The sequence below is a fragment of the Mobula hypostoma genome, unplaced genomic scaffold, assembly GCF_963921235.1.
Source record: "Mobula hypostoma unplaced genomic scaffold, sMobHyp1.1 scaffold_125, whole genome shotgun sequence".
NCBI classification, from domain to species: domain Eukaryota; kingdom Metazoa; phylum Chordata; class Chondrichthyes; order Myliobatiformes; family Myliobatidae; genus Mobula; species Mobula hypostoma.
The window spans coordinates 44,093-57,710 of NW_026948252.1; the positions used below are offsets into that span (position 1 = coordinate 44,093).

A 13,618-nucleotide genomic window follows, 5' to 3' on the forward strand; every position below is an offset into this window, starting at 1 on the left:
GTTTGTCTCCGGGCTCTCCTCAGCCCCGGTTTTCACTTTGCGACCGAGCCCGGGCCGTGGATCAGTTCCTTGTGGTTGTGCAGGGGGTTTGGGGCGAAGGGACAGTCTGTCTGTCTGTGTGGGTCGGGGTTATGAGTGGGTGTGGGTGTGGGTCCCGGCACAAATTAACTTGTAAACACCGGACCATCTGGTGAATTGGATCAGACAGCTTCGCTCGCCTGTCCTTTCAGGAAACAACAATTCTCTCTTCATATTAATGACTGTCTAAACTTGCTGTGAACAAGATTCTGTGTTACAAGATTGTGAGTTACAGAGTCTAGGACAGCTGTCACCGTCATGGGCTGCGAGTGCAGACAGGGATTGGGGTCACTGAGCTGTGCATCAGAGAAGGACACGGGTTTGTACAGCCTCCTGTGGGGTAGAAATGTCCACACGGTGAATTCGGATCTGCTGGCACATCGGGAGTCTGAAAGGGAAAGGGAATAGGGAAGGGGCTGAGCAGAGAGTTGTAACAGGGGAACCTGTTCAGGGGTGGAGGGGTACAGGAGCTGTCTGATAGATCGTTTTAATTGTTTTTTATAATCTGACAGATGGTGACTGAGGAAGAAGCTTGTTGACGGAGGACACCCGGAGGCGAGCAGCTCAGACACGGAATCAGGAACTGAATTGAATTGACTTTATTTCTTACATCCATCAGGAGTAAAAATCTTTACGTCTCCATCTAAATGTGCAACGTGCAATCATAGTAATTTATAACAGTTTATAATCAATAAAACAGACAATGTAATATAGAGTACACTCAGATCAGCGTGAGTTCATCAGTCTGACGGCCTGGTGGAAGAAGCTGTCCCGGAGCCTGTTGGTTCTGGCTTTAATGTTGCGGTACCGCTTCCCGGATGGTATCAGGAGAGTGACAGTGATGTGATTTCCTGTGTCACGGGTACAGACAATCATCTCAAGTGAGGAGTTTGTGTGGAGATGCAGCTTCCCTGGAGGTGGAGGAAAGAGGACACACCAACAGGTGGAACCAGCTGTGCGAAGACATGGTTTGTCAGGTCTGACAATGAGCTGAATGTACCATAACCTTCAGACTGAATCAGAAAACCATTCTGAGTGTATTTGAAATGTCAGAAGCAGGGGAGATGTGACCACATGTGCAGAGGGCAGAGGTTGTGTCTCCATCAGACCCTCAGTGAGATGGTTCAAGTTACAATGTGCAGCGATAAAAGCACAGTGTTTGGGGCCGGATTTAATCACTGATTCTGACACAGTGAGAGGGTTAGTTTTGCCATAAGGAGGCAACATTAATGGAAGAAGAGACAGGAACTTCATCAATTCTACACTGGTCCCATTTATCAGCACTTGGTTCATAGCCGACTGTATCTTGGCAGTTTCTTTCTTTCTTTTCAAATCTTTATATTATTATTATATTATTCAAAAATAACACGAGTACATCAAAGTAAGCAACACTTACAATGTCTCAAGGAAAAAAAAACATTATTTTCTAGATTGAAAAATTTTGTTGATAATAAATAGAAACCCTACTCAGCAGGAAAAAGTGGGGGGAAACCCCATTAGGTGTACAACCCGGAGCCATGCGTCATACAAAAAGCTTCTAAAAAATAAACAGCAATCTGCCAGCAAGAAAAAAAAAATACATACCAAAATTTACAATTAGATCGTGGAGGAAATCTACCAATTAACTCAAATGATATTAACAAGCAAATGAATCCCATCTTTTCTCAAAATCAAATAAAGGTTCAAAGGTTCAACTTCTAATTTTCTCCAAACTAAGACATAGCATCACTTGAGAGAACCATTGTGACAAAGTGGGAGCTGATGTATCCTTCCACTTCAACAAAATGGCCCTCCGAGCTATCAATGTAACAAATGCAATAACATGTTCGTCAGATATAGAGATACCAGATATTTTGAGGAATTATTCCAAAAAGCACAGTTAATTTGTTAAGTTGTAAATTAATTTTAAGTGCTTTAGAAATTGTCAAAAAAAACTGACTTCCAGAACTGTTCCTGGATAGAACAAGAGCAAAACACGTGTGTCAGCATAGCTGTCTCAGTTTTACATCCATCACAATAACTATCAACATTAGGAAATATTTTAGACAGTCTCTCCTTCATCAGATGGTAACGATATACAATTTTAAATGACTAGCACATATCGAAGAAGAGTTCAGCTTCAGAATCCGTGTCCAATCCTCCGTCATAAAAGATAAATTGAGTTCCTTCTCCCAATCTTGTTCAATCTTAAATAAAGAACACCTATCCCATTGTAATAAAAAAAATATAAATTCTTCCAATAGAACCCTTCATCGAAGGGTTCATACTCATAATAGTATCTAACATGTCAACCTCCAATACACAAGGAAAATTACTTAAATATTTTTGTAAGAAATGTCTAACTTGAAGGTATTGTAAAAAGTGTGAGTATGAAAGATAATATTTATCAACTAATTGTTCAAAAGACATCAATCTATCTTCTTTAAATAAATCCAAAAAAGAATTAATACCTTTATGCATCAAAAAGTAAAAAAAAATGGATTACTCAAAGAAGGCTCAAAAAGGTAATTTTGATAAATTAAACCACAAAGTTTAATTTTTTTAAGATTAAAATTAAAAAAAAATTGTGGAACCGGAGCCAAATTTGTAAAGAATGCTTAATCACAGAGTATAGGTTTAAATTAGCAACTTTAGCTAATTGTATAGGTAAAGCAACTCCCAATAACGAGGTTAAGTAAAACTGTTTCACAGCTTTCAATTCCAGGTCTACCCAAATTGGCCGATCGTTCTTATCAACCCAATATAACCAAAAGGACATATATCGCACATTAACAGCCCAGTAATACATTCTTAAATTCAGCAAAGCGAGACTTCCATCCCTTTTCAACTTTTGTAAGTGACATTTACTAATTCTTGGTCTTTTATTATTCCAAATAAAAGATAAAATAATAGAATCAATCTGATCAAAAAATGTCTTAGTAAAAAGCAGGGATATTCTGAAATAAATATTAAAGAATTGGTAAAATCATCATTTTAACTATAGGAATATGACCGACAAGTGAAAATGTAAGTGGACTCCATCTACTAAATAAATACTTCATAGAGTCTACCAAAGGAACGAAATTGGCTTTATAAAGATCCTTATATTTTTTAGTGATTATAACACCTAAATATCTAAAAGAATCTGTGACTTTGAAAGGAGTATTATCATATATAGAGGCAGGTTCATTTGAAGGAAACAATTCACTTTTACTCAAATTTATTTTATATCCTGAAAAATCTCCAAATTCATTGAATAATTTTAGCAAAGCAGGAATAGATTCTTTGGGATTAGATATATAAACCAATAACTAGTCAGCGTAAAGAGAAAAATTATGAATGGTCCATTCACAAAAATCCTATGAATATTTTTAGCTTCACGAAGAGCAATACCAAGGGGTTCTAACACTAAATTAAATAACAAAGGACTTGATGGACAACCTTGTCTTGTCGCCCATGAAATCTGAAAAAAAGGAAACCTACAGTTGTTATTGACCACAGTAGCAATAGGAGCTTTATATATCATTCCAAACCAATTATTAAAATTAACACCGAAGCCAAATTTCTCTGAAACATTAAATAAATATTTTGACTCAATCGAATGCTTTTTCAGCTTCCAAAGAAACGACACATTGTGGAGTTTTAAAAGAGGACAAATATATAATGTTAAGTAGTCTCCGAACATTTGAAAAGGAATAACGACCCTTTATAAAGCCTGTTTGATCTTTAAAGTAATTTTACTTAAAATATTATCTAACCGATTGGCCAGTATCTTTGACAGAATCTTAGCATTTACATTCAATAATGAAATAGGTCTATATGAGGCACAGTTAGTAGGATCTTTATCCTTTTTAAGAATTAAAGAAATAGAAGCCTCACAGAAAGTAGAGGGTAAATCACCTTTCACAAAAGAATCCTTAAACATTTCTAACATATATCCAGAAAAAGCAATTTTCCAATTTTTTTTATAACATTCTACAGGACAGCCATCAAGTCCATGGGCCTTACCAGATTGCATTGGAAAAGTAGCTTTATGAATTTCGTCTTCAGTAATTTGGGCATCAAGAGTCTGTACAGACAGAGCGGTCCCTGGCTTCGTATGCTATCCTAGGTTGCTTGCCTTTTTTTTTTGGGCTTTCAGGGAGGTGGGTGGGGTTAGAATTAGGAGTTTTTTCCTCTTGGGTGGTTCTGGATCATGGGTGTTTTCTATGTGGTTGTATTCTTCATCACCACCATTTTTGATCATCCCATATTGGTATGTGCTCTGTGCAGGTATAAAGTAGAATAAAATTATAATATGGTATTTAAATGGATTAATGTAATAAGTTGGAATGTATGTGCTTGGAATCATCCTATTAAACGAGAAAAAGACAAAACTATTAACCGATTCCAAACTGATATAATTTTTGCTCAAGAGACACATATCAGGGTGGGAGATCAAAATATATTTTTTTGGATGGTGGAGAGGTTTGCAGTTCCACTCTACTTCGCAGAGTAAAACTAAAGGCCTGTCCATCTTTATTAAATCTAATATATTTATTCACGAGGATACTGAGTCAGATTCGAAGGGTAGATTTTTAATTGTTAAAGGAGTGATCTGTAACAGAAAAGTTGTTTTTGTCAATCTGTATGGTCCTGACTTAGATGATCCTTCTTCTTTTAAAAAAAGGTATTTGCTTTACTGCCTGATTCAAATGAATATATGTGATAATGGGTGGGGATTTTAACTGTTGTTTAAATCCTATGATTGAAAAGAGCTCAACCAATCAGCGACTTCCAAATCACTCTGCATCACTTATTAACTCCTTTTTGATCGATCTTGGATTGATTGAATTATGGAGATATCTGCACCCTGATAACAGAGAATATTCTTTCTTTTCACATGTTTATAAAAAAATATTTGGGGGTTGATTATATTATAATCGGTCCCTGCTTCTTACCTAGTGATAAAAATTGTGAATATGACGCCATTGCTATATCTGATCATGCACATTTGAGTTTGTGTTTTGAATTTCATTATGTCATTCTTGCCCACCCAACATGGTACATGTCTCAGACATTTTTGCAAAACTCTGACTTTGTCGGTTTTATTGAAACCCAGATAAAATAATTCTTTCATTTTAATGATATAGGGGGTATGTCCAAATTAATTATATGGGATACATTTAAAGCATTTTTACGTGGTCAGATGATTTCTTATTCAGCCAAGCTTAAAAAACAGACTAAAGTAGAATTAGATAAGATTGGGCTGGGGGGTGGGGGGTTGCTATCACCCCCTCTATTAAGCTGCTGGCCTCAGCGAGAGTTACATAAGTTTAGATGGCTGAGTGAATTGCTTCCCACATTCAGAGCAGGTGAACAGCCTCATCCCAGCTCGATGAACTCAATGATGCATATTTGGTTGATATGGCTGAGAGAATCTCTTCCCAAAGTCTGAGCAGGTGAACAGCGTCTCCCCAGTGTGAACTGACTGGTGTCTCTGTAGGGAGGATGATTCAGTGAATCCTTTCCCGCAGACTGAACAGATGAATGGCCACTCCCTGGTGTGAACTGACTGGTGTCTCAGTAGGTACGATGACAAAGTGAATCCCTTCCCACAGACTGAGCAGGTGAACGGCCTCTGTCCGGTGTGAACTCGCTGATGTACCTTCAGTTCGGATGACTGAGTGAATCCCTTCCCACAGTCTGAGCAGGTGAACGGCCTCTCCCCAGTGTGAATTCTCTGATGTACCTTCAGTTGGGATGAGCAAGTGAATCTCTTCCCACAGTCTGAGCAGGTGAATGGCCTCTCCCCAGTGTGAACTCTCTGATGTACCTTCAGTTGGGATGAGCAAGTGAATCCCTTCCCACAGTCCGAGCAGATGAACGGCTGCTCCCCAGTGTGAATTCGCTGGTGTTCTTGCAGGTTTGATGCCTGAGTGAATCCTTTCCCACAGACTGAGCAGGTGAACGGCCTCTCCCCAGTGTGAACTCTCTGATGTACTTTCAGATTAGATAAGCAAGTGAATCCCTTCCCACAGTCCGAGCAGATGAACGGTCGCTCCCCGGTGTGAACTCGCTGGTGTGCCATTATGTCAGATGACCGAGTGAAGCCCTTCCCACAGAATGAGCAGGAGAATGGTCTCTCTCCAGTGTGAGCGCTCTGATGTTCTTTCAGCTGAGTTAACCGAGTGAATCCCTTCCCACACACTGAGCAGGTGAACGGCCTCTCTCCAGTGTGAACTGACTGGTGTGCTTGTAGGCTAGTTAACTCAGTGAATCCCTTCCCACAGTCTAAGCAGGTGAACGGCCTCTCTCCAGTGTGAACTTGCTGGTGTCTCTGTAGATTAGATGAGCAATTGAATCCCTTCCCACAGTCCGAGCAGATGAATGGCTTCTCTCCAGTGTGAACTCGCTGATGTTCCTTCAGTTGGGATGACTGAGTGAATCCCTTCCCACAGTCTGAGCAGGTGTACGGCCTCTCCCCAGTGTGAACTCGCTGATGTACCTTCAGATGAGATGAGCAAGTGAATCCCTTCCCACAGTCTGAGCAGATGAACGGCCTCTCTCCAGTGTGAACTCGCTGATGTTCCTTCAGTTGGGATGTCTGAGTGAATCCCTTCCCACATTCTGAGCAGGTGAACGGCCTCTCTCCAGTGTGAACTCTCTGATGTAACTTCAGATTAGATGAGCAAGTGAATCCCTTCCCACAGTCTGAGCAGGTAAATGGCCTCTCTCCAGTGTGAACTCGCTGATGTAACTTCAGTTTAGAAGAGCAAGTGTATCCCTTCCCACAGTCCAAGCAGGTGAATGGCCGCTCCCTGGTGTGAACTCGCTGGTGAGCCATTAGGTCAGATGACCGAGTGAATCCTTCCCCACAAATTCAGCAGATGACCAGCCTCTGCCCAGTGAGAACTGACCGGTGTGTCCACAGGTGGGATGACTGACTGAATCCCTTCTCACACACAGAACAGGTGAATGGCCTTGTCCCAGTGTGAACTTGCTGATGTACCTTCATGAGATGACCTTCAATCCCCACAGTCTGAAAAGGTGAACGGCTGCTCCCCTGTGTAAACTGACGGACATCACAGTCGGTCAGATGATCGAGTGAATCTCTCCGCACAGTCTGAGCAGGAAGGATGGTTGAATGAATCCCTTGCTCCACCTCTTATATATGTGGACAGAGACAGCAAAACTGGTGTGTTGTGTTCGAGATTACATAGATAAATTCCTTGTCGTTTTTAACCTGAAAAAAAAATATAAAATCCATCAATGGGTGAAGGACAACATTTCAGATGAGATAACTTTAGTTGCCAAGGTGTGATCTGACATCACATTTTTACTCTGAGGTTCAACCCAAGTTGGAGAGAGAAATCATCTTCTAACTGGGCACAGTGCTAGTATCTGGAATGACCATCAAACTCTCTGATGCTCTTCCTGTCTCTTTAAGAATGGGACATTTCTGCCATCTCCAACCTGTGACCTGGCTCAGTCTGACTCTCTCCACTGGTATTATTCCCTCTTCCCACTGAGCTGCATGAGATCTTGGCCCCACTGTAACTGAAGGACTCTCACGTAAATAGCCTATGTGGATGTGCAGCTGGGATTTTCTTTTATCTACTGTCAATGTAAAGTGCCACAGTTTTAAGGCCATGTAAACATTTCCTGCCCAGGTGAATGGTTGGTCTTCACAGCTGTTGAAAGGAATTAAATGAACATTAGTATTATTTCATGTTCTTGTCATAGAGTCATAGAAAAGTACAACACAGAGACAGGCACTTTGGCCCATCTAGTTTGTGTTGAACTATTTAAACTATCTACATCCATACCCCTACCATCCAGATACTTGTACAAACCTCTTAAATGTTGAAATTGAGCTCACATGCACCAGTTGGGCTGTCTGCTCATTCCACACCTGGATGACCGTCTGTGTGAAGACGTTTCTCTGCATGTTCCCCTTAATATTTCACCTTTCACCCTTAACTCATGGCCTCTGTTTGTAGTCCCACACCATCTCAGTGGAAAAAGCCAGTTTGCATTTACCCATCTAAAACCCTCATAATTTTGATACACCTCCATCAAACCTCTCCTCAATCTTCTGCATCACAAGGAATAAAGTCCTGACCCGTTCAACCTCCCCTTATAACCCAAGTCCTCCAGACTTGGCAACATCCTTGTGAATTTTTTCTGAACTCTTTCAACCTCTTTTACATCGTCTTCTAGATTGGTGACCAAAACATCACACAATACTACAAATTAGACCTCACCAATGTCTTGTACAAAGTCAGCATAACATCCATCTCCTGTACTCAGTACTTTGGTTTATGAAGGCCAATGTCCCAAAATCTTTCTTTTCATCCCTATCGAACTGTGACACCACTTTCAGTGAAACATAGACCTGTATTCCCAGATCCCTTTCTTCTACAACACTTCTCAGTGCCCTAGCAGTCACTGTGTCAGACCTACCCTGGAATGCCCTACCAAAGCACAACACCTCGCACTTGTCTGCATTAAATTCCATTTTCCATTTCTCAACCCATTTTTCCACAGGTCCAGATCTCACTGTAAGCCAGTCTCACTGCAAGCTAGTCTTCCTCGTTGTCCACACACCACCAGTCTTGGTGTCATCCACAAATTTGCTCATCCTATTAACCAGCCTATCATCCAAATTACTGATAGAGATGACAAACAACAACAGATCCAGCTCTGATCCGTGTGGCACACCACTAGTCATAGGCTTCCAGTCAGAGAGGCAACCATCTGCTACCATACTCTGGTGATGAAGTTTTAAGGGTATTGGGGGATGTAAGAAATGATTCTTGGACGCTTGTAAATAACAGGTTAAAATTAAATGCAAAGTTATATGTACTCTGTTCTGGAGAGTGTGCAAATTTCTGTTTTGTCCTTCACTGAGGAATCTGCTTGCAGCTTGTTTAGATTAACGACTCACAGATATCTCTTGGGAACGTTATGTAGAGTTGAGTTCTCATGAGACACAGTTTGAACTAAGCTCCCTTCTTTGTCTAACAAAAGAGAATAACTGATAAGGATTGGACAGAGCATTCATTTGTAATTAAAACCCTCTTATCTAAGAAATTAAGTTTTGCTCTAACAGACTCGGTGGGAATACCAGTTGAACTAAATTGCTCTGTTTTGCTAGTTCTATAAATTGTAACATTTCTGCATGTTAGACAGAGGTTCGTCATGAGCCGCCAAAGGGAGTGGAGTTCAGTCTCTCTGATGCTTGGCTCCGAGCTTCGTGCCGGCTGAGTTCAAACAGATGAACTGGGGAAAAGGATAAAGTAAAGAACTGTTTGTGATGTGTTATTGGCCCGGCGAATTTAGGTTTACACCATGAAAAGTATCCCATCCAGATACTTCACACCTTTGTATGGCTACTCTCTTCTTTTGACTTCAAGAAGTAGCAGAGAACTGTGGACACATCATGGAAACAAGCCTCCCCTCCATGGAATCACTCTGTATTTCCTGCTGCCTCAGTAATTCAGGCAACATAATTAAAGATTCCCAGAACTCCAGACCAGACATTCTCAATTCTCAACCACCCACCAGGTCAAAGATAAATGAAAACAAAAAAACAGAAAATGCACCACCAGACCTAGGGGCATTTCCCATTCTGCTGATATAAGCAAACTGAATATTCCTCAGCATTATAAGATGGACTCCTGACTCTGTTAATGTTTTACCATACTCTACTGCTGTAATGTGTTGATCTGAGAGGATGGTATGCAAGACAAGATTTTCATTGAACCTCGGTACATGACAATAATAAACGACACCCCACTTTAATTGTGTGGAAATATTAGATAGACTGAGCTTCTCCTCCGGAACTTCCAGAGGGAGATTTCACTGAAGTGTACAAATGTTTGAGTAGCCCAAAGAAACAGAAAAGGCTTCCTTCTTGCATTAATAGGGTTATATACCTCAAAACATTGGCTGCACTTCGGCAAGTTGTAACAGTGGAATGGAGTCAATGAGAAAAATCCCCACCCACAATGAGAGGACGTGACAGATCTGGATCTAACTCCCTTGTCTGAATGGAAAAAAGATTAAACAGCACAACCACGAGAAACAAACCGGCAGACTTAAGTAACCGCACTGATGACGTCAGATCCCGGTATAGCAAACACATGCATGACATCAGGCTTGTGGTGGGGGGAGGGAAGGGGAGGGGATAAGATTTTTGGTTCCGTGGCTCTCTTCCAGGGAAGGTGAGACCTGTACAGAAAGGACCACAACAAGAGAGAAGGTTCTTTGGAAACTGAAGATCTGATGGCAGATAAGTAACTTGGAGCAGATGGTTTGCACCAACTGTTCTGAAAGAGGTGGCCGGAAAGATTGTGGAGACATTAGTAATAATCCTTCAAGAATCACTAAATTCAGGAATGGTGCTGGAATGCTGGAAAGTTGCAAATGTCACTCCACTCTTCAAGAAGGGAGAGAGGCAGAAGAAAGGAAACTATAGGCCACTCAGTCTGACAGTGGTTGGGAAGATGTTGGAGTCGATTGTTAAGGATGTGAGTTCGGGGTACTTGAAGGCACAAGGTAAAATAGGCTGGAGTCAGCATTGTTTCCTGATAAATTTGTTGGAAAGCTTTGAAGAAATAATAAGCAGGGTAGAGAAGGGAGAATTGGCTGATGTTGTGTACTTGGATTTTCAGGCCTTCGACAAGGTGCCACACATGAGGCTCCTTAACGAGCTCTGAGCCTATGTTATTACAGGGAAAATGTAGTGGCTGATCGGCAGGAGGAAATGAGTGGACATATAGACAGCCTTTTTCTGGCTGGCTACCGGTTTCTAGTGGAGTTCCACAAGGATCTATGTTGGGAATGATTCTTTTCATGTTATATGCCAATGATTTGGATGATGGAATTTATTGCTTTGTTGCAAAGTTTGCAGGGGATTTAAAGATAGGTGGAAGGGCAGGTCGTTTTGGAGAAGTAGGGAGGCTACAGAAGGATCAGGAAAATGGGCAACAAAATGGCAGATAGAATATTGTGTTGGGAGGTGCATGATTATACACTTTGCGAGAAGAAATGAAAAGGTTGACTATTCTCTAAATGGAGAGAAGGTACAAAAAAATATCTGAGGTGCAAATGGACTTGGGAGTCCTTGTGCAGGATTCCCTAAAGGTTAATTTGTGGGTTGAGTCTGTGGTGAGGAAGGCAAATATAATATTCGCATTCAGTTCAAGAAGACTAAAATATGAAAGTGAGGATGTAATGTTGAAACTTTATAAAGCTCTTGGATTATTCTCAGCAGTTTTGGGCCCCTTATCTCAGAAAGGATGTGCTGACACTGGAGAGATTTCAAAGGAGGTTTATGAAAATGAGTGCAGAATTGAATGGCCTGTCATATGAAGAGCATTTGATGGCTCTGGATCTGTATTCAGAGGAATGAAGGATGATTTCATTGAATTCTATCAAATGGTGAATGGTCTTGATCGAGTGAATGTGGAGAGGATGTTTCCTGTATTGGGAGAGTCTAGGATGAGAGGATGCAGTCTCAGATTAACGGGGATAGACGGGCATTCTTTTAGAAAGGAGATGAGGGGAAATTTTTTTAGCCAGAGAGTGCGGAATCTGTGGAATCCTTTGCCATGGGCAGCTGTGAAGGCCAGGTATTTACGGATATCAAAGGCAGAGGTTCCTAGGTTCTTAATTGATGATGGTTTATGGGGAGAAGGAAGGAGACTGGGAATGAAGAAAATTGGAACAGGTATGATTAAATGGCAGAGCAGGAGCAATGGGCCAAATGGCCTAATTTTGCTCCTATGTTTCATGGTTTTATGTGGGGGCACCAGAATGATGTCACATGTGGGTGAGAGTTTGGTTTGAAAAGCTGTTTAATGGAGGTTTTTAATGATTTCGGGGGGTGAACGAAAGAAACTTAATTGGTTTCATCAATGAATCCAATGTTGTGTGATTTAAAGTCCCTTACAAGATACCCTGCTCTGCCATGTTGTCCGTAGAGTGGGAGGTGTGGTGCTTCTCTCTAGTTGGATCACAAGACCCCAATGTTTCTGAGGAGGACTTTCCAGGGTGATCTGGTCTGGGTGGTTCAGTCAGTGAAGTGTCTCGTTGTTTAGTATTTTCAGAAACAACAGTTTTACTAATATAAACCGGAATTGCCAGCAGGGTAAAGACAGGCTCATATCAGTTAACAGAAGACATCTCGTCCCTGCGGACCTTATCTCCTGGCAATCTAAACACCCCGACAGTGTAGGTACCCCTTCATCTGAAAGTGAGTGAATCATTCAGTTAGCTGATTGCTGAGAGGAATTATATTTGTTGGTCATTAAAGTTGGTCCAGATTTGGTTGGATGGATTTAATGCAGAGTTCGGGGGTGTCACAGTGCAAGAACCGAACAGCCAGATCCTCTACGTTGTCCCTTTGACCTCTGGCCACTCTGACCTCCTGCAAACCACAGCACACTGCAGACCCCAGCTGTTGCCGGCGGACCTCCTGGTTGGGCAGCGATGAGGAATGGGCTGCTCTCGGGTTTCTGTAAATCAAAGGTCGGTTGCAGTGGGAAATGACCGGGACTGAGCCAGACGGCTGGACAGTCTGGGCCGGGAATGTATGATCAGTTTGTTGTGGTTCCCCAAGCTGTGAGAGTTGATGTCGGTGACGTGGATCTGTTTACGTGTACGGGTGTGGGGTAAATGGTGGGAAAGTTGTGGGGCTACTGGCGGGGTGGAGGGAGGTTGGGGATGTGGGTTATAGGACACAGTGTGACCCAGGAGGATGGGTCCTAGGGCAGATTAAATTGCAAACAAGGGGGGGATCTGGTCCATTGCATCAGACAGCTTTCAGAAAGCAACAAATCTCTCTTTATATTAATTTCTGTCTAATCTTGCTGCTAACATTGTGTTTGTCACAGAGCCCAGAGTCTGGGAACAGCTAGATGGTAGGAAGCAGCTCGTGATGATGGGAGGCTGTTTATTGGAGTGAAGGCCCGTGCCTCGTGGAGTTCCCCAGGGTTACACCCATTGCTACTTGTCATCTATGTTAATAATCTGGTTAAGAATGTACAGGGTATGGGTAGTGAGTTTGCAGCAAGTAATTTCAAACAATTATTTCTTTTTGCAAGATAGTAAATATAAACACCCCCCTTTCCCTCTCCACACTCAGAACTGACCAAAAGCTACTTCAGAAGATGCAAGTTCTTCAAATGAGGAGACACTGAGGGAATGTGTATGAGTTTAAAGAGCTGGGATACTGACAGTACATTACCAGACCTGGAGTGATTGCAACTGGGTCTGACAGTGCATAACTGGTATTTCTGGGCACGTTCGTTCTCACCACAACTATTCCCTACCTTAATTTGTGCAGATATGTAATGATTAAAGGACCAGTGTTTGAGTAGATGAGACTGACCAAACTTTCTCCGGACTGAATCAATGGAAACCCTGAGTCAGAAGGGTTCTCTCCAGTTGGTGCTCTCAATCCTCGGGCTGGTTCACTTGCTGCTGTTCCCTCATCTTCAGTCATGGTTCTGTTCCAGTTGTGGGCTTTTCTTCCAATGAATCTCTCACTACAGGTCTAACTTTAACATGAAAG

At 41.7% G+C, this 13,618-nt stretch overlaps 1 protein-coding gene across 1 annotated transcript in view; it reads right to left on the reverse strand.

Moving 5' to 3' along the window:
* Positions 1 to 594: 594 nt before the first annotated feature.
* LOC134342194 (zinc finger protein 850-like) overlaps positions 595 to 13,618 on the reverse strand; it is a 60,451-nt gene continuing 47,427 nt past the window's right edge. Inside the window, exons 8-9 of the mRNA XM_063040165.1 lie at positions 12,470 to 12,560; positions 595 to 6,898 (exon numbers count right to left, since the gene is read on the reverse strand). Of these exons, the coding sequence (XP_062896235.1) occupies positions 5,441 to 6,898; positions 12,470 to 12,560 (1,549 nt within the window). The 3' untranslated portion in view covers positions 595 to 5,440. The remainder of the gene's footprint in view (positions 6,899 to 12,469; positions 12,561 to 13,618) is intronic.